The 20,208-nt window shown below is 41.6% G+C and overlaps 1 protein-coding gene across 1 annotated transcript in view; it reads right to left on the bottom strand.

Moving 5' to 3' along the window:
* The window catches only part of LOC134534814 (neural-cadherin-like), a 200,582-nt gene that overhangs the window by 37,412 nt on the left and 142,962 nt on the right, over nt 1–20,208 (bottom strand). Inside the window, exons 13-19 of the mRNA XM_063373458.1 lie at nt 18,840–19,003; nt 14,034–14,202; nt 12,855–13,055; nt 3,131–3,402; nt 2,208–2,413; nt 1,889–2,031; nt 462–722 (exon numbers count right to left, since the gene is read on the bottom strand). Coding sequence (XP_063229528.1) covers nt 462–722; nt 1,889–2,031; nt 2,208–2,413; nt 3,131–3,402; nt 12,855–13,055; nt 14,034–14,202; nt 18,840–19,003 — 1,416 coding nt within the window. The remainder of the gene's footprint in view (nt 1–461; nt 723–1,888; nt 2,032–2,207; nt 2,414–3,130; nt 3,403–12,854; nt 13,056–14,033; nt 14,203–18,839; nt 19,004–20,208) is intronic.

The raw sequence follows: 20,208 nt of genomic DNA, 5'->3' as shown, positions 1-20,208 counted from the left end.
TAAACGTGGCCAGGAGAAGCCCTGCCGTGTAATTTGACCAAGGAACCTGCCCGAGGAAAAAGGTTTCAGTTGATTTAAACAATTCCCACAGAAGTGCTAGTTGGCTGTAACAAACATTATGGACATCCACTGAATTCAAATCCTCTCTGGACTGTGGCCTGCTGGAGATTACTGCTGGAAGATGGAGCGAAATTAAGCCTTGTCACAAGCCTAGTTACTAATAGGCTTGCGAAAATTAAGTTGAAACTGTTATGCTACAGGAAGATATAAAAAATTTTGCGATTACGCTAATTATTATTCTAACAGAAATATACGGAAATTAAAATTTAATGAAGCATCAGTTTTCAAGCTGTTAAGTCGAGGGACTGGATCTTTTCTTTATACGCCGGTAACATAGGTCGTGCACCAGTGTGCGAACACATTTTTTCATCCCCCATTGAGGCGCAGTGGACAGACGGTACCTTGCTGTTGTGCACGAGGTTCCTGATGCAGCCGTGGAAGGGGCGGCCGTGCGGCGCGGCCTGCCAGCGGTACTGCTGCGGGTCGAACTGCGCCACGTGCAGGCCCCCCAGCTGCAGCGGGGTGTTCACGTTGAGCTGCTCGTCGAAGGGCGGCACCGCGCCGCGCGCCAGGCAGCTCGCGCCGTCGAAGCGGGGCAGGGGCGCGTCCTCCGCCTCCAGCACGGCGGCCGCGCGACACAGGTCGACCATCAGCTGCACGTCCTGCGCAGGGCCCTTCATTCAGAACAACACCACTGCAGAGTCTTCATCACGGCGATCTGTGGTTCGGCCCCAATCCAGCCGCTCGGGATCACAGATCTGTGTGGATTCCATGCTGCATTACTGCACTGCTGGCATTCTTTAGCTTACTCACAGTTTAACTGCTTCTGCCAGGAGTGTATGCAGAATTTTATTTCAGGGAGGGAGAGGGGTGGGTAGAACCACTTTGATTGCTGTTTGCTTTCGAAGTGTTTCCTTTGGTGGGAATAAGTTACTATTTTTTATTTTATTTTTTAGAATTTCCTCTCTCCCCCTGCATATATATCCCTGGTTACTGTCACTTTAATTTCATTTACAGTATTTACTGTTTTCCTAGCACTTTACATGTCATATTTATATTTCACATATGATTTTCCTGTTAAAACTATGTTGACATTCAATATTCTGTCAAAATTGGTAACGTAGCATGTCTGTGGTCCCAAAAATGCCGGATAAAAAATCTTTGACTTTAAAACTTTTAAAAAAAATTATTTGTGTTAAACATATCGTCGAAAGCAAAATTATCAGAGAAGATAATAATACATATACGTACACAAAAAGTACGATGGGAAAGTAATCTTCTGTGGCCTATATTCTGTGGCGTAGGCAAGGAGGTGGATTGGGGGCGGGGATATATTCTCACAAAATGCTAAAAAATATTTAAAAATCCATCATTACCATAAAAAAAGCAAGAGTTTGAAACCAGGCAGAGGCAAAGTTGTTCTATCAGTCCTGCCATCCATCAAAACAAAATTCTGCGTGAACTCTTACCTGTCGTAAGTAACTATTTAAGCATTTTCCTGGAGTGATTTCGGGATGTCATGGGAATCAAAATCAAGATGGCTGAACTGTAATTATGTCAAGTTATGCTACTTATATCTTGTGATTAACATGTATGTTTACCTGTCTGTCGCAAAATTTCACTGTAAGTTGTTTGAAATAAATATTTTACTGGAAATACCTAAATTTTAAAAATTTACAAATTACGATACGTAATGAATCACTGTTAATGGATATACTAAAACAATTATTTCCTAAAATTAAACATGAAGTGAAAAAAAAGAGACTTTAGTGTACTAATATTGAATCACAAAACTTAAATAAATTAGTCAAATGTTGTAACAAGATACCTGCGTGTCCCAAAAAACATCAATCCGGTGCCACTTTCCATCATCGAGACTGTTCTTGGTCCTCACTTTGAGCTCTAAGGTTCCTGAACCAAAATCCACAAGAAGCCTTGGGCCTCCCTTGTCAAGTTCTAGAGAAATGAAATCTGTAAAAAAAGCAATGCAGCAATGAATGCATTTACGTTCTTACGGCTCATCCACTTTCATTGTGGTACATTTTTCTCCATAGCGACGGAAATTGGAAAATGAATTTATAATTTAAAATAAACGCTTAATGTTTTCGTGCCTCTTTTCTTATGATCACAGGTACTATGCAAACTACCTGAAATAAGTATTTCTTCTGGCTCGGGCGCAACTAATGGTCCATTATAAAGCAGCAGCCCATCGGGTTTCTTCGTGATGAACTCGAAGCTGAGGTGAGATTGTTCGCACATCTCCAGATGAGGAAACCAGGCCCATCCGTCACCGTTGAAACTGCGAGCGGTTTCTTGACAAGCGGGTCCGTCAAGACCCGCGGGGCACGAGCAGCTGCAAGAGAGAGAACAATTATAAAAACACGGTCAACTGCAAAGACGGGCAGACTTCCCCATGTGACCAGAGGTGAAAGCTAGGGGGTGGATAGAAAGGGGGATAGAATTTGAAAGTAAACATTTGACAAAGTGGTTATATCTCCACCCTCACCCACGAATGAAGTTATGTGTATGCTCTATATGACTATAACCAATACAATACAATTAAGTCACTAATTTAGAAACAGTGGTGATATACAGCTTACCTTCAAATAATGAAAACTTCTCAAATTTATAACGTACTTATTACAAGAAAAATGGAAATATACATTTAACTTTATCGTAACATAATAACTTTCAGTACAGTCAATAAGGCTCAGGCTCAGTATAGTTATATATTGACTAAAATGACCTAACGTCTCATTGAGGAACTATATTTAATCAAATTAAGATGGAACTTTGACTAGCAGTTGTTACGATAATTCATGAACAGAGTTTTGAAGTAGATTTTGCAGACATGAAGACTAATTCCTACAAATCTCTGCATTTGCTTGCCTGATTAGCATGCTACATAATTCAAAACTGGATTGCGAGGCTTACAAATATTTATAAAATTATCAATTTTTTGCTAAACACAATTTTATCATTACAATACCCAGCATTAAATAACTGGTACATTACTTGCTGTATAATGTGTAGAGGTAGGTCTAAAGCGATGGCCGCGGCAGCAGGCTACCTGACGCCGGAGGGCTCCTCCGAGCAGCTGCCGCCGTTGAGGCAGGGGCCGGCGAGGCAGGTCTCCGGGGCGGCGAAGTGCCGCGCGCCGCAGACGCAGCGCGCCGCCACGCGCACGGTGACGCCGACCAGCGCCGTGCGGTTAGCATCGACGAGGTGCGGCGGCGCGCCCACCGCCAGCTCGGCGGTGCAGCTGCCCGCGCAGGGCCGCCCCTCCGCCAGACACGCGCCGGGGCCCACCTGCGTGATGTTGACTCCGGCGTGGCTCTCCACCTGCCGCAGCGTGCCCGCTCCGTCACTCCGTCATTCCGTCACTTGTGCCGTTGTACTGTTTGGTGGCACTTGCTCAACTTTATTTACCTTATAATTATTATTTTTTGTTTTAATGAAGAACTGGTTTCCACACATTTTTATTATTCAATTTGGTATTTGTTAATTTAATATGTCATATTTAAATATTTAAAGTTTACTACTGAACAAAGTTGTAATTGTTTATAACAATTGTAACTAAGTGTAAATTAAAATTTTTGTAACACATCAATTTTGTTATTGTGCCAACGTATCTTCAAACTTATTATGAATCAAGATTTATTCTAAATTAATTATTTTAGTAAATATGTAAAAGAATATTTCATCAATTATAAGTTAATTCATTCTTTTGTGGTAAAATATTGTCAAGTAATAATCGATACATATTGTATTTCCAAAAGTATTCTCTACTAGTACTATGTTCTATGTTCTTCTTCGTCTTGCCGTGAGCAAGAAAGAACTTTCCTTTTTCAACACCTTGACGCCATGTTTACATAGTGATAATTTGTACCTGTTGGAGTTTGTGAATTTAACATGCTTTAAGCATTGTTATACCGCACTAAGTGGTGAGTTTTTCAGATATATTTATTAAGAACGTCTGGTAATGTTTGAAACACCGGGCGTGATAAAATATATTTGTTATTATGTTATTAGCGGTCGACGAGTGCCGGCCACGCTGTTCACTTGAATCTACCTTGTGCTGTGGTGTATGAGGCCTGTCCTCATCGGCCCTGAAGCCATGCAGTGACCGCATCTATCAGAAAAGCCGGCATCAAATTTATTTTTTGGCATGATCTACTAACATTCAAAAATAAAACCATGTGAAAATCCTTTTTTTTGAACTAAATCATGTCGGACATTTTCGCCTAAAGTCAACTACGCATTAAGTTATATATTTTTTTGGAACAACGTAACGACAAAACTAAAATATTATAATAATTAGAGAAAGAAAAATTATGTAACAAGTAATAATTATAGAAAAAGAAATTGTGTAACAAAAATTTAAGATACAAGTGTACATGACCAGTCAGCCAATTTTTGTCTGAACTAACCTTACATCAAAGCACTTCATTGAACCTTTGGTCCACAGGCTTTCAGTGTCGTCCTACCTTTCACCCTAACCTAACTAGGTTATAGAGGGAGGTAGTAGATGGCGCACACTCTGGGATAACTGAACAGAGCTTCACACGACACGGTTCCTAACTTTTTATATTGATAACATTTCAGGAGTTTTTAAGGTGCCCTTTATTCATTTCAAATTTAAATGGCTTCATATATGCATGAATATCAATAGAATTCATTTTTAATCACAGATTCCAATAAGTGAAATTATTATTATAATTATAAAAAAAATCTGCTGCCTCAACATTCGCAGAATAAACGCAGGTACAAAGAGTATTTGAAGGAGTTAGATACTATTGTGAAACACTTATAAAAAGCATGTGCGAAACATTGCTTTACTGCCAGAGTCCAAAACGAAACAATAAAAAATAAACACAACACAATCGGTCCTTAATTTTTATGCGATTTTGAATAAAACACATTTACTAAGGAGTTTTAATGGATTCATGGTGCAATTGAAGGACATTTTAAAGCCCTTAAGCAATAAGAAAATTAAGGAGGCGTATGATACCCGTATGTACAGTAATGTAATTTTACTGCGAACTTTGGATAAAAATGAAGATATGTAAAACACTTTGAATGTAAATAAAAATATATTCAATGCCATCTTTATACAGAAGAGTGTAAAAGTAATATGTGAACCATTTTTAAGATGTATGTTTGTTGTTTGTCGATATTCTAAATTTTATTTAGTTGATGGCGCATAATAGAATCGATCTATGTTTAATAGAAGTTTTACGGTAATTGATATCTAAATATGATTGTTCACTAAATATGCTTTTTCGTGCATATTTAAAGTTTTTACAAGTCAACAAAGTCTGGAGGATACCAAAATAGTCATTTTCCAAAATGGCCTGACATTAGTAAGGTGAAATGCAATAAAAAATAATTTAGGACATAAAAATTATAAAATTCAATTTATTTGAGAAGTTTTGAGTACCTATGATGGTGCAATGTATGTTTTGTATTGCCATTTCATTGCCAATATTATTTATAATAAATTTGAACAACTTTTTAAAATTATAGTAGTTCGAATATTTTTTAAGCACTATAATTTTTATTTTTATACAGCACTATAATTAAATTACTAGTTTTTAAATTGGTGTTAAAAATGTAACTATTAGTTCATACTCGGAATTTTCTTTTATTTACCACCCCTCTAATGTCAAAGATATTTATCCATTGGGTAATGGATGTATCTTGAGGTTTAGGGCCGATATTATGACCTCCGGCTAAATCCTCAGGTTAGCTAGCCTTCAAGTTAGGCTAGCCTCCGGTTAACGAACGAGGGGTGTATTATGACCCATACTTAGCCTGCAGTTGGCTAACCGGAACCTGACGATGCGTGTGGTGTAATAATGGGTGTGTTGGTAATGAAATAAACCAGAATTTGGTAACATTTGTTGCATGACAATTTTTTTTCTGGTAGAATGTTAGTCAGCTGTTTGTTTGTATTGTGATTCGTAATGTTTATAGCTGCAGTAAAGAAATATGCCGCGAACTTTATCTTGCAACAGATATAATTAAATTAACCAAAAAATACTTCGACGTCAAACCTGCTTTGTATTAAACCATAAAATTACAATTTACGATTCAAAACCGTGTGTTTTCAACTTTACTCTCGTATTGAAACTCATGATTTTGTTAGGTTATATATTAAGCCAAAACTAACGAAGTAGGCAATTCTATATAGACAAATAAATACGGATGACATTTTTGCTAGAGAACACTTATTTCTTTCATAAATTTATTTCATAATCAAATAATATAGACCCTGTTTTGGGAAAATACTTGTCGATTTTCATTTCACTGGTGTAGGTTTCATTTTTTTACTAAAAGTTTCGTATCACGTATCCAAATTAATCCGATCCTGATGGAATTAGTTTGTGGTATAGGATGCTTGCTGTTTTAATTTAGTAGGTCGAGAGATCCTAGACATATTCACTGGGGAAATAATTATGATTGTAAAATGTATACGAAATAAATACATTTTTACAAGACCTGACATATTTTGTTTGTATCGTGATATGTTAGGTATTTTGAGTTATGTCCAGGATTTTTCAACATTCTAAATTAAAACAGCAAGTCTAATGTAAAACAAGACCAACATATAAAGGGTCATGCCGATAGGATCAAGGGATAAACTTGGATACGGGAAGCAGAATAATTCCAGTGCTGTTTTCGTTTTGCACTTGCGTGCCAGGTAGATAATAAGTACCTAAAGGTTTGTAAGATAGGGAAGGGATAATTGGGTAACATTTATTTTCACATTCAATTGTATTCATTGAATTATAACCACGTCTGAAGTCGTATGAAGTGCATTTCATTCCCGGCATATGTCCACTGTATTACGAATAAAAATTCACAGATACAACTTCCACAAAAACACGCATTTTATAGGTAATAATAACCCTCGTTTTGTAATTTTAAAATTCACTTATTTACACATATTCTTAAGCAGGAACATTTAAGTTTATATACATTGCATACGTTTATGTACTTCGTGATCAATTAAAGTCAAATAATAATACACGACTCGACGAAAATAGAAAAGCGTGACTACACTTTCATGTCATGTAATTTTTAATAAAACTTTGACGAATACGGCGAAGCATTTTATATTTAGTAATAAATTATTCCATCGCATCCTGCAAATATTGAATAGAATTCCTCAAATAGTCATCATCACTATCAACAACTAACCTCGCCTGATACATCGCCATTTTATTTTGTGTTGCTTAGCCTCCGGTTAAGCAGCTAGCGGCCGGTTCATCGACCCGCTAGGTTAGCCGGAACTTTAACTAGAAGGTAGACGTTAACAGGGAGTCATAAAACCGAAATAAGAGCTAGCCTGCGGTTAAATTTTAGCCGGAACTTTAGCCGGGGGTCATAAAACCGGCCCTTAATCATTTACAGTCACATGTGCATTCTCATAGACTGCCATTAATTTGCATGTATACAAGAAGGTATGCAATGGGTAATGTCTGGAAGCAACTGTCAATTTAATTACGTATTTGAAATAAAATTCGGCACGAACGGGGCACATTTGTATGATCTCAGTTTATAAAGCAGTCTAGTAGTAGTGGTGGGAGTAGCGAAAATTTTTGTCTCTATGACAAGCCGCGACCAGTAACGTGAGTGAGAATCTCAGGGCCAAGTCGCAGCGACTTTGTTGCTTATAGCGACATCGCAGTCCCGAAACTCCACGATCGGCACATTTAGACGGACATCAAAACAGAACCATGTTTGTAATGTATCTGGGTGTGAGTGATTTTAGAAACAAATAATTTAATCACGTGTATTCGTGCATGAAAATGGAAGAACTATTTTAAAAATTTCTCCTAATGAAAAGCTTTTTAGATTATGATATTTTTATCTCGCTATTAAAATATTATTAATATTTCCTGCATGACATCAATAATTATATATTTAAAATAATTGAAAATAATTATGCTCAGAGAAACCATATTTTTTGTTGTCACGTTTCATTATACATTTCTCTATACAAGCAAATTCTCTCCAGTTATGTTTCAGAAATGTTTAACTACAGAATATTTATTTTGGAATTTTTAGATATGTAGATTCTTCACATTAATATAATAATGACCTCTTCGGTGCAGTAAAATTGTGGCTTCATGCCTGTTCATTTCACGGTAGATGATAACATTTAGGTTGAATTCACATGTTATTTTGTAGAGAGTAACTGGCCACGTTCGTGTCGCTCCTGTGTTGATGGACGAGTAGCGCCATGCGTGTCACGAGTCACTACTCAGTCGATGGCGACTTTCCCGCGGCAAGTCGCCATGTACTGAGCGGCGCTGTTACCCTTAGCGACCCATGACACACCTAGCGTTGGCTCTAGGAGAGCGTGACGTGATGTGAAATTGTCGCTGTCGCGGGTTGCGTACTGGCACTGCGATAGTTACGGCCGCGACAGCTACACGAGACATGGTTGTCACCGCGACAGTAAATATTCGCCATCCCTATCGAGTAGTCACTTTTTCAGGTGGGTCATTCCATAGTCCAAGACTTGGCAGGCCACAAACTGGCCCTCAGACAATGCGTTGGCCACAATTGAGTTCAACCATACACATACTTTCAAAATGCATCTGAATACATGCATTGGGCCTTAAGTCTGGTCAATATCGGATCCATTAGAGCAGTGGTTCCCAACCAGTGGTCCGCGGACCATCAGTGGTCCGCGAGAGCTAAAATATGGTCCGTGAAAGATTTCAAACTTTGAATGAACGCGCGTCGGTGAGCTAAAGCGAGCGCGGCACGCATGCGACCGGGGGAAGGGCAAGCAACTGACTAAACATTATGGTGCAAGCCGGTCAGTCGATCGCACGTTTTCTTTTGTTTTACTCAGCAGTGTTGTGTTAGTGATTCTGTTTAGCTGTTTAGTGAGTCAACATCTGTAACTCCTCAATATTATTATCGATATTTTGATAAAATATGAACAGGGTAAGTAGGCTACGAATTTTTCTCTGTTAAACTTTTTTAATAAAAACATGGAATTACAAAACAGAATGTGGACGTTAGTTTACGTATGATTCTTGTGTTTGTGTATTACAAATGTTCACAACTGTTAGGTACAGTTAGTTGAAAACCTAATTATATATAAAATAAAGCGATATGAAATTAAAAATTAAGATAGTAAAAGAACACTGGCCTCACAAATTAAAAAGTGGAGCCAGCTACAAAAATTCTTAAAAATATGCCATCATTAAATGGTTGAATTGTTATTATGCTGTTTTAGGTTTTTCTTAACGAAATAAAAAACACCGTTAACTCTTTTAATGCCACAGTCGGATAAATCGCCTTTGAGGAGGATCGAAAAATTGGCCTGAATATTTTTTTTTCTTTCAAAGACGCATTTACGACACTTGCAGTGCACTATACCGTTGTCGGTTTGACTCGCCCTACTATTGAGTTGCTTTTTCTCAAAATAGAGAGCAGAGCTGTCACGCTTGTGTCTTCCTTCCCTGATAGAGAGCAGGGTTCTCATGCTGTTTTCGAACAGCATGTGAAACAGATAGGTACTGCGTTTGTGCGCATTTCTTCGTTTTGAATTTAACTTTCCGTTGTGAGAAATTCAACTTTAATTTAAAAAAATATATATATTTTGATTCTTTTGTAAATATTAAGTGTTAATTATTTTCTACATAAGTATGTATTCCTGCTTATAAAAATTTATTTTGCAATTATTTACAAAAATTATATATTTCTGGCCAACAAATTATAAAGTTGCTTTATCAAAAAATAATAAGCATTTTCGTGGATATTATAAATTGCCAGTTATTATTTATTGTTGTTTATTGTGCGTTTAAAATCATTTTTGTAATAGTTGTAGTGATTATATTTTCCCGCGAAATCCTTAGTTCCAAGAATATTACTTTTATAACCATGCCCTACTCGCACGCCAATCCATTACAAATAATATAACTTTTTTCACGAGAACTTTAAAATAAAATAAATAAAAAATGCATTATATGTTTTTATTTAATCTTAAAAAATGACAAAGAATTATTTATTTTTAAGATGTAAAAAATTTATACTTCCATACTTAAGGGTAAAAAGTTATTAAAGGTAAAAAAGTAATTAAAGGTAAAAGGTTATTGAAGGTAAAAAAGTTATTAATATTTAACTCCAGATATGTAATTCATTTAAAAATGACTTGGCACTTTCAGTCTAACCGTCATAGAATGAGACAATTTGAGGCTGGCACCAAGAGGGTTAAGGGAAATTTAAGGTACCTACCAAGAACCTTGTTTTTAACGATTAGACAACATTATTTTTTAAATTGTTAAGTAAAGATTTAAGTTTGTAAAAAAAATGATAGCGAGGTTAGAATTTTTTGGAAGCCAGTTTATATTTATTTATTTAATGATTTACTTTATGAATTATGAAAAAATTTAGCTATATTATTTTTTATTCTTTTACTTGGCATTAAACATAACAGTGTACATTCTATTGCATTTTGGTTTTGTTTTCAGAAAATGCCGCCTAAGAGAAAATATTATAATAGTTACATTAAATTTGGATTTACTTCGATAGAAAGTAATGGAGAAATAAAACCACAATGTGTTATATGCGCAACTGTTCTCGCGAACGAAGGCTTGAAGCCAGCGAAATTAAAACGTCACCTAGAAACGATTCATCCATTGTCATGTCAAATGATATCGAGGAGCAACTTGTTTCAAGAATTAAAATGTCGCCATTCTTCGCTTTGCAGTGCGATGAATCCACTGACATTTATAATTGTGCTCATTTACTTGTTTTTGTCCGCTTTTTAGACGACGATATCATAATCAAAGAATAACTGTTGTTTTTTCAGGAACTGGAAATGACATCAAGAGGTATCGACGTCATGAATATAATAACTGGATATTTCCAGAAATATAGCATTATGTGGGAAAAGCTAGTCGGTTTCTGTACGGATGGTGCTTCTGCGATGTTAGGATCACATTCCGGTCTAGCAACTTTATCCCAGGAATCCGTCAACATTAACATAGCATTGTATCCTTCATCGCCAGGCGTTAGCTTCCAAGACTCTTCTTAAATGCCTTAATGATACAATGAAATTGGCCATAAAAGTAGTAAATGTCATTAAAAGCCGTGTCTTAAATTCACGCCTTTTTAAAAAACAAAATGTGTACTGAAATGGACTCCAAACATGAGAACCTCCTCTTTCACACAGTGGTTCGTTGGTTGTCGAAAGGCAATATGCTGGAAAGATTATATGAGCTGAGAGGAGAGATTGAGTTTTTTCTAGGTGAGAAAATAATGGAAGACTTACTAGTACAGTTTTCTGATTTGACATCCCAGATGCATTTGGCATATCTTGTGGATATTTTTACACACTTAAATAAGTTGAACTTGCAAATGCAAGGTTCAGGAAACAGACAATTAGAAGGCTTTTCAAATATTTTTAATTTTGAAGATAAACTTCGTGCTTTTATTTGCAAACTTAAGTTATGGATAAGTCAAGTTGGCGAGGGCAATTAGAGTGCGTTTGCAACATTGAAGGCACTCCTTGACGACAAAAAATATGTCATTTTTAGGGAAAGCATACAAAAAACATGAAATGTCTTTTGCAAATGTTGGTTGATGAATTCAACCGTTTCTTCCCAGAATATAACAATACAGAAGCTAGTGTGGACCAAAAACTGATACGCAACCATTTGACACTAACGCTAGAGAAGTTTCAGAAGAAATCCAAGAAGATCTTATTGAATTACAAAATGACAGGAATTGTAAGGACGATTTTGAATATGATTCTTTGGAGACGTTTTGGTGTAAGAAAGAAATTTCATATACTAAAATTCGAGAAATCGCTTTGCGCTATCTTATGCTTTTCTCAACAACTTATTTATGCGAACAAGGATTTTCTGCATTACTGATAATTAAAAACAAATCCAGGAATCGACTGAAAGTAAGTGATGATATGCGTGTAGCTTTGAGCAAAAATATTACCCAAAGAATTCAGGATCTTGTACAGAAGATGCAAGCTCAAAAATCTCATTGATGCAAACTAAATTGTGTACTAAAAATATATGTTTTCAATCATAACACTGTTACTTATTGTTTTTTTTTTTTTTTAGATTGCTTATGTTAAACGTTTCGATTAACATTGAACGATTAGGCTTAAAGTTTATTTCTAGATTGATACAGATTATTTTTTAACCTTGTGGTCCCTGCTAATAATAATGAAATTAAAGTGGTCCCTGATCAAAAAAAGGTTGGGAACCACTGCATTAGAGACATGAATGGTGGTGACGTGAGAATAACGCATTGGTACCTTCTCAATTCAAAGTCTGGATCGTATCCGACTTACAAAAAATTCGGATTTGACACAGCCGGGAATAAAACCAGAATTGCCTTGCGAGTGATTTGACCACTTGCCACCGAGGTTCCTTGGTATCTGAAAATACTGGGATTTACCTTCTAACTGAACCCCTATTACAAAGAAGAACCTCACTCATTAGTAAGTTTAATCTCATTGCAACATACCTGATAAGTACACACAGTTTTGGTTCTTATTAATTAAAGTACTTTAAACTGGAAATGTGACTAAATCCAAAACATTTTGCAGTGATTTGAAAAGTGTATACTTTGGATGGAAAGCCTTCCAAGTGAGGTATATATTATGAGAGTTTTTATGCAGATCGTCTGTATATGCAGTGTTTTCAGATCCCCACAATATATTAATGTTCAGCATATCATTAATGATAAAGTTAGAGGGTTTGTTGGAGTGCATACAGGGTGGACTCGCAGATGAAGCGACTACGCACCGCCTCCCTGTGCATGAGCAGCAGGCCGTTGAGGCGCACGGGCGGGAGGTAGCGCGCGCCCGACACGCGGGCCGCGAAGCGCACGTCCGTGGCGCGGGGCGCGGCCTCGCTCGCCTGCACGCTGAACACCAGCACGTCCTGCCTGCCCACGCGCAGCACCTCCGCCAGCTTGTCGCGCAGGCGGTCCAGTCTGCTGCGGCCCTGCCCCCCAACCCAGCATGTTACGAATGACAACCATTTTAATTGAAGTAAATAAACATTATATTTGTACTCATCTCTGTAATTATTTAATTTTCTAGGAAGGTAGACAGCTATACTTTGTGAATTATAAAATGAATTTCTAAAAAAAAATTGGTTGTCTGTAAAGTAGGTTTACGGACAATAGTTTAACGTGACGTCATAACAAAACATTGATGAAATGATTGCATACTTTTATGAATAAAATTGAATAATTTTTATTGAATTATCACTATTTTGTATGGATACAAAGAAGTGAAATTAAATCTACAATTTAATTGATAAATTTACTTTTATTTGCACTCATTATTTCAAATATGTTTATTACTTTAACTAAGAGATTATTTTAACTATAACGTTTATACATGTTTGCTATTTAACTTCTTCCAATCTGTGTTATTCTGTTAAGGATAGGACGATGATAGGAAAAGTAGAAAACGAATGGGAGTGTTTCAAGTTTAATGTGCCTCGAAAAAGTCAAATCGATGGTTGTTCCACTCGAGTGGAAGAGAGATAGATGCGCCGCAAGCATACAATGAGCGTAACGGGACAAAGCGTAATGGGACAATGTGTGTAACGGGACAATTAGTCATCCTTTTTCGCGCGTGCAGCCAGCGTTTATCGATTTACTAGACGTCACGTCAAAAGATATTTACTGCTCTCCTAAACATTATTATTAATTTTTTTTTGACTTTTGTAGATAAGTGTGCGCCTTTTATCGAAATGCAAAGTATACCCGTGGGAACTAAAATTATATATAGATCTTAGTATTTAAATGGATTTGCCCAATTGATTATTTCAGATGTTCAACAGGAATCATCGGAAATCGGGATTATGCGGATCGTCATCAGCGTTGTTAAGACATGAGGGGTGGAATGATGACGGAGTGCGCCGAGTGGGGGAAATGGAAGCACACCAGCTCGACCACCCAGGACAGCGCACCTTGGCGTCCGACTGCGCGATGAAGTCCTCGTCTGTGACCCCGGCCAGCCGCACGGAGCCCGAGTTCACGACCGCCTCGTGGGAGATGTCCCTCACGGTCACGGTCACGTTCGCAGGCACGTCGTACTGGCCATGCTTGCGGTCAGACACCTTGAACTGCAAGTTGTACCTGGAAAAAATCTAAATTAAATTAGGTGGGACGACCAGACACCGCCACCGTCTAGGCCAAGATATTAGTGGCTTTCAAGTTCTCCACTCTCCAGAAAATACAGAAGCACTTGTGGGTGGAGCCATATCGTTGTTCTGTTATGAACATGACGTCTAGGTGGTGAGTTGCTTTCATGTGGGCTGTAACAACAGAGTGCACTTCAGATATATACTATTCAGGGCGTTTTAAAGATCACAATATCACTATTAATAATTGTGATTTTAGAAGCTAACCAATAACTGGCTGAAACAAAATCATGTAAAATCATGCCAATATGGATGCAAATGAAATACATAGGGATGTTCTGGCGACAATTGGAGTTCACTTTGTTGACGGAGTTATGTAAATGCTTTTTCGTTTGTTACTTAGTGACATTCCCACGTTTTGTTGGTGCAGTACGCCTACACGATGCTTCTCCTTACACAATATTAAAGTGAACTTAACTATACGCAGGTCTGAATGAAGAAGCCAGGCGAAACAGTCGCAGAAATGTCTGTTAAATATGAAACCATTCACGTGATACAATCCTGGCAAGTTAGCTGGCATCCGTGGAAATTGATTTATCAGGAATTTTTTTTGAACTTATGTGTTATAAAACTTCTATGAAGCCATCGTTGTTCGTCTTTAAATCCAGCGTTGAGATATCTTGCCTTTCATCGCAATGATCCGAGTTTGATTCCCAGCTGGATCACTCTCATATTTTTTTCAAGCAGAAAATGTTAACATGGAGGACGTGGCCAAGCGCTGGTGGCATTTCTCTCGGTTTTCTCCACCTGTTCGCATGGCCAGTGCTCCATACAAACTTTCTCATCACTAGGGATAATATTATATGATGAATTGCGGTAAAGCCGAAATAACAGATATAACACCAAAAAGCATGTCAATACACCAAAAAAATGATAAATAATTTACTTTTAAACCCCCAAGTAAACCAAAAAATTAATCAGCATATTTAATCAAATCTCAACCCAGATTAAAAATTTAACCTTTTACTATATTAAATTCCATAAATGTAAATTATTTAGCATGGAGTTATTACAAAATAGTAATAAATATGTTTGTGAAAAATTTCAGCTTTTTCTGATACTGCAACTGTTATCAGTAACTAATTATTACATTACGACATTAGTACATTTATTTAACACACACAAATTTGGTGATTTATTTTAATTGTTCCCAGTAGTTAGACATTCATTCATATTACATACTATTATATTGTAAATGTACATCAAGTAAGTGTTGTATTTGTTGAAAATGATGTTATCTACGTGAATAATCAATAACACCTAAGTCTCTTGTTCTAAAAATGAAAGTGTCCTAAGAATAAAACCATCGCGGCACAGGACGCAGATGTCGACGTCCTTCCCGCCTCGGGGAGTCCAGGGAGTTTCTTATCCTTACCTCCCGCTCGGCGTGCCGCGCCTCATGGTGACCATGCCCGAGTGCTGGTCCAGCGCGAACAGGGGTTGCTCCTGGCCGCTCCACTGGAACTGCTTGTCCGGCAGGTCCTCGGGGAGTCCAGGGAGTTTCTTATCCTTACCTCCCGCTCGGCGTGCCTCGCCTCATGGTGACCATGCCCGAGTGCTGGTCCAGCGCGAACAGGGGTTGCTCCTGGCCGCTCCACTGGAACTGCTTGTCCGGCACGTCCTCGGGGAGTCCAGGGAGTTTCTTATCCTTACCTCCCGCTCGGCGTGCCACGCCTCATGGTGACCATGCCCGAGTGCTGGTCCAGCGCGAACAGGGGTTGCTCCTGGCCGCTCCACTGGAACTGCTTGTCCGGCAGGTCCTCGGGGAGTCCAGGGAGTTTCTTATCCTTACCTCCCGCTCGGCGTGCCGCACCTCATGGTGACCATGCCCGAGTGCTGGTCCAGCGCGAACAGGGGTTGCTCCTGGCCGCTCCACTGGAACTGCTTGTCCGGCAGGTCCTCGGGGAGTCCAGGGAGTTTCTTATCCTTACCTCCCGCTCGGCGTGCCACGCCTCATGGTGACCATGCCCGAGTGCTGGTCCAGCGCGAACAGGGGTTGCTCCTGGCCGCTCCACTGGAACTGCTTGTCCGGCAGGTCCTCGGGGAGTCCAGGGAGTTTCTTATCCTTACCTCCCGCTCGGCGTGCCACACCTCATGGTGACCATGCCCGAGTGCTGGTCCAGCGCGAACAGGGGTTGCTCCTGGCCGCTCCACTGGAACTGCTTGTCCGGCAGCTTCTTGGGGAGTCCAGGGAGTTTCTTATCATTACCTCCCGCTCGGCGTGCCACGCCTCATGGTGACCATGCCCGAGTGCTGGTCCAGCGCGAACAGGGGTTGCTCCTGGCCGCTCCACTGGAACTGCTTGTCCTGCAGGTCCTCGGGAAGTCCAGGGAGTTTCTTATCCTTACCTCCCGCTCGGCGTGCCGCACCTCATGGTGACCATGCCCGAGTGCTGGTCCAGCGCGAACAGGGGTTGCTCCTGGCCGCTCCACTGGAACTGCTTGTCCGGCAGGTCCTCGGGGAGTCCAGGGAGTTTCTTATCCTTACCTCCAGCTCGGCGTGCCACGCCTCATGGTGACCATGCCCGAGTGCTGGTCCAGCGCGAACAGGGGGTGCTCCTGGCCGCTCCACTGGAACTGCTTGCTCGGCAGGTCCTCGGGGAGTCCACGGAGTTTCTTATCCTTACCTCCCGCTCGGCGTGCCACGCCTCATGGTGAACATGCCCGAGTGCTGATCCAGCGCGAACAGGGGTTGCTCCTTGCCGCTCCACTGGAACTGCTTGTCCGGCAGGTCCTCGGGGACTCCAGGGAGTTTCTTATCCTTACCTCCCGCTCGGCGTGCCACGCCTCATGGTGACCATGCCCGAGTGCTGATCCAGCACAAACAGGGGTTGCTCCTGGCCGCTCCACTGGAACTGCTTGTCCGGCAGGTCCTCGGGGAGTCCAGGGAGTTTCTTATCCTTACCTCCCGCTCGGCGTGCCACGCCTCATGGTGACCATGCCCGAGTGCTGGTCCAGCGCGAACAGGGGTTGCTCCTGGCCGCTCCACTGGAACTGCTTGTCCGGCAGGTGTTCGGGGAGTCCAGGGAGTTTCTTATCCTTACCTCCCGCTCGGCGTGCTGCGCCTCATGGTGACCATGCCCGAGTGCTGATCCAGCGCGAACAGGGGTTGCTCCTTGCCGCTCCACTGGAACTGCTTGTCCGGCAGGTCCTCGGGGACTCCAGGGAGTTTCTTATCCTTACCTCCCGCTCGGCGTGCCACGCCTCACGGTGACCATGCCCGAGTGCTGATCCAGCACAAACAGGGGTTGCTCCTTGCCGCTCCACTGGAACTGCTTGTCCGGCAGGTCCTCGGGGACTCCAGGGAGTTTCTTATCCTTACCTCCCGCTCGGCGTGCCACACCTCATGGTGACCATGCCCGAGTGCTGGTCCAGCACGAACAGGGGGTGCTCCTGGCCGCTCCACTGGAACTGCTTGTCCGGCAGGTCCTCGGGGAGTCCAGGGAGTTTCATATCCTTACCTCCCGCTCGGCGTGCCACGCCTCATGGTGACCATGCCCGAGTGCTGATCCAGCGCGAACAGGGGTTGCTCCTGGCCGCCCCACTGGAACTGCTTGTCCGGCAGGGCCTCGGGGAGTCCAGGGAGTTTCTTATCCTTACCTCCCGCTCGGCGTGCCGCGCCTCATGGTGACCATGCCCGAGTGCTGGTCCAGCACGAACAGGGGGTGCTCCTGGCCGCTCCACTGGAACTGCTTGTCCGGCAGGTCCTCGGGGAGTCCAGGGAGTTTCTTATCCTTACCTCCCGCTCGGCGTGCCGCGCCTCATGGTGACCATGCCCGAGTGCTGGTCCAGCACGAACAGGAGGTGCTCCTGGCCGCTCCACTGGAACTGCTTGTCCGGCAGGTCCTCGGGGAGTCCAGGGAGTTTCTTATCCTTACCTCCCGCTCGGCGTGCCACGCCTCATGGTGACCATGCCCGAGTGCTGATCCAGCGCGAACAGGAGGTGCTCCTGGCCGCTCCACTGGAACTGCTTGTCCAGCAGGTCCTCGGGGAGTCCAGGGAGTTTCTTATCCTTACCTCCCGCTCGGCGTGCCACGCCTCATGGTGACCATGCCCGAGTGCTGATCCAGCGCGAACAGGAGGTGCTCCTGGCCTCTCCACTGGAACTGCTTGTCCGGCAGGTCCTCGGGGAGTCTAGGGAGTTTCTTATCCTTACCTCCCGCTCGGCGTGCCACGCCTCATGGTGACCATGCCCGAGTGCTGGTCCAGCGCGAACAGGAGGTGCTCCTGGCCGCTCCACTGGAACTGCTTGTCCGGCAGGTCCTCGGGGAGTCCAGGGAGTTTCTTATCCTTACCTCCCGCTCGGCGTGCCGCGCCTCATGGTGACCATGCCCGAGTGCTGATCCAGCGCGAACAGGAGGTGCTCCTGGCCGCTCCACTGGAACTGCTTGTCCGGCAGGTCCTCGGGGAGTCCAGGGAGTTTCTTATCCTTACCTCCCGCTCGGCGTGCCACGCCTCATGGTGACCATGCCCGAGTGCTGATCCAGCGCGAACAGGAGGTGCTCCTGGCCTCTCCACTGGAACTGCTTGTCCGGCAGGTCCTCGGGGAGTCTAGGGAGTTTCTTATCCTTACCTCCCGCTCGGCGTGCCACGCCTCATGGTGACCATGCCCGAGTGCTGGTCCAGCGCGAACAGGGGGTGCTCCTGGCCGCTCCACTGGAACTGCTTGTCCGGCAGGTCCCAGTCGTCCAGGTCACGCACGTGCACGCGTCCCACCGCGCTGTCCCCGGCCTGGCCCTGCACGTGCACGCATGCACCAGTCACGCCCTGGACCGACTCGGCTCACGCACACTGGCATTAACCGCTGCCAGCATGTCCTAATGTAACGGCATGTCCATAAAAGAATGTCCCAGTTCAAACGGTATATTATAAAAGTTCACTTCAAACTGTTTTTTAACAAACCATACATCAAGTTGATGTTAAACGAACCTATCATTTCTTATAAATGTTCAATAAGTGCACCTCTGGTTGTCCGGCACACATCCAACCTAAAGTCCAATTCTTCCCACACTTTGGTTAACAAATCCCGGAGTAATGATAGCACTAGTCTCTTAAATGCTGTGTCTCAACTCTGGCAAATCATTAAGTAGCGGCGGAACGTAAACACGATCTTTTATAAAGCCCCAAAGGAAAAAAAAAATCGCATGACGTTATGTCTGTTGAACGTGGAGGTCAGCGAAAAAAAAGAGTTCTGTCGTCTCGACCATTACGACCACTCCAACGGTCAAAGAATTTGATGTTCAGCCACGCTCGAACAAAGATATGTCAACGGGGAGGGGTTCCATCCTGTTGCCAAATAAAGTTTACAGGTTCACCCTCTACAAATTGGGGAAAGTACTCTCAGGAGTCACCATTTTGCCTATGTGGCTCTGCAAGCGAGTAAAAAACAAAGCTGCACTCGCGTATGCGCTTATCTAAAACAGTTTGAATTACTCTTTAATTGTGACCTTGAACCAACACTCTACAACGCTTAGAGTTGATACTATTAAATTTATAATTGTGACATTATTTAATGGGTATACAGTTTTTTTAAATGGTAATACAAAACCAAAACATTTTTTGTTATATTTATTAAATTCAAATAAGTAGTTTAACACACAAAATTAATTAAATATTTAATTGCAAATGAAACGAAATTTTAATCACTAATTGAATTGTAGCTTATACATACAGAGTAGGCCTAACTATGAAATCTTACAATCTCAACAACACACTTCTTGCATCTGCCATGACACAAGTTTTGATATTTCAATTAGCAAATATAAACCGTTTAATCTTTGGAGTCACAAATACATTTTGACTGTGTAGTTTGCGATCACATTCTTTACCTATCCACTAGCTAATAAAAATAAATCAGAAGCAAAGAAGCTACGATCTACGTTGGGTTACTCCATGAAAAACTTTTAAGTGTTAAATTGGTATAAATATTTTAAACAAAAAAT

Source organism: Bacillus rossius, chromosome 1 (genome assembly GCF_032445375.1).
Source record: "Bacillus rossius redtenbacheri isolate Brsri chromosome 1, Brsri_v3, whole genome shotgun sequence".
Classification (NCBI taxonomy): Eukaryota; Metazoa; Arthropoda; class Insecta; order Phasmatodea; family Bacillidae; genus Bacillus; species Bacillus rossius.
Note: the sequence above shows the minus strand (reverse complement) of the source record. Positions and strands in the feature narration are given on the sequence as shown.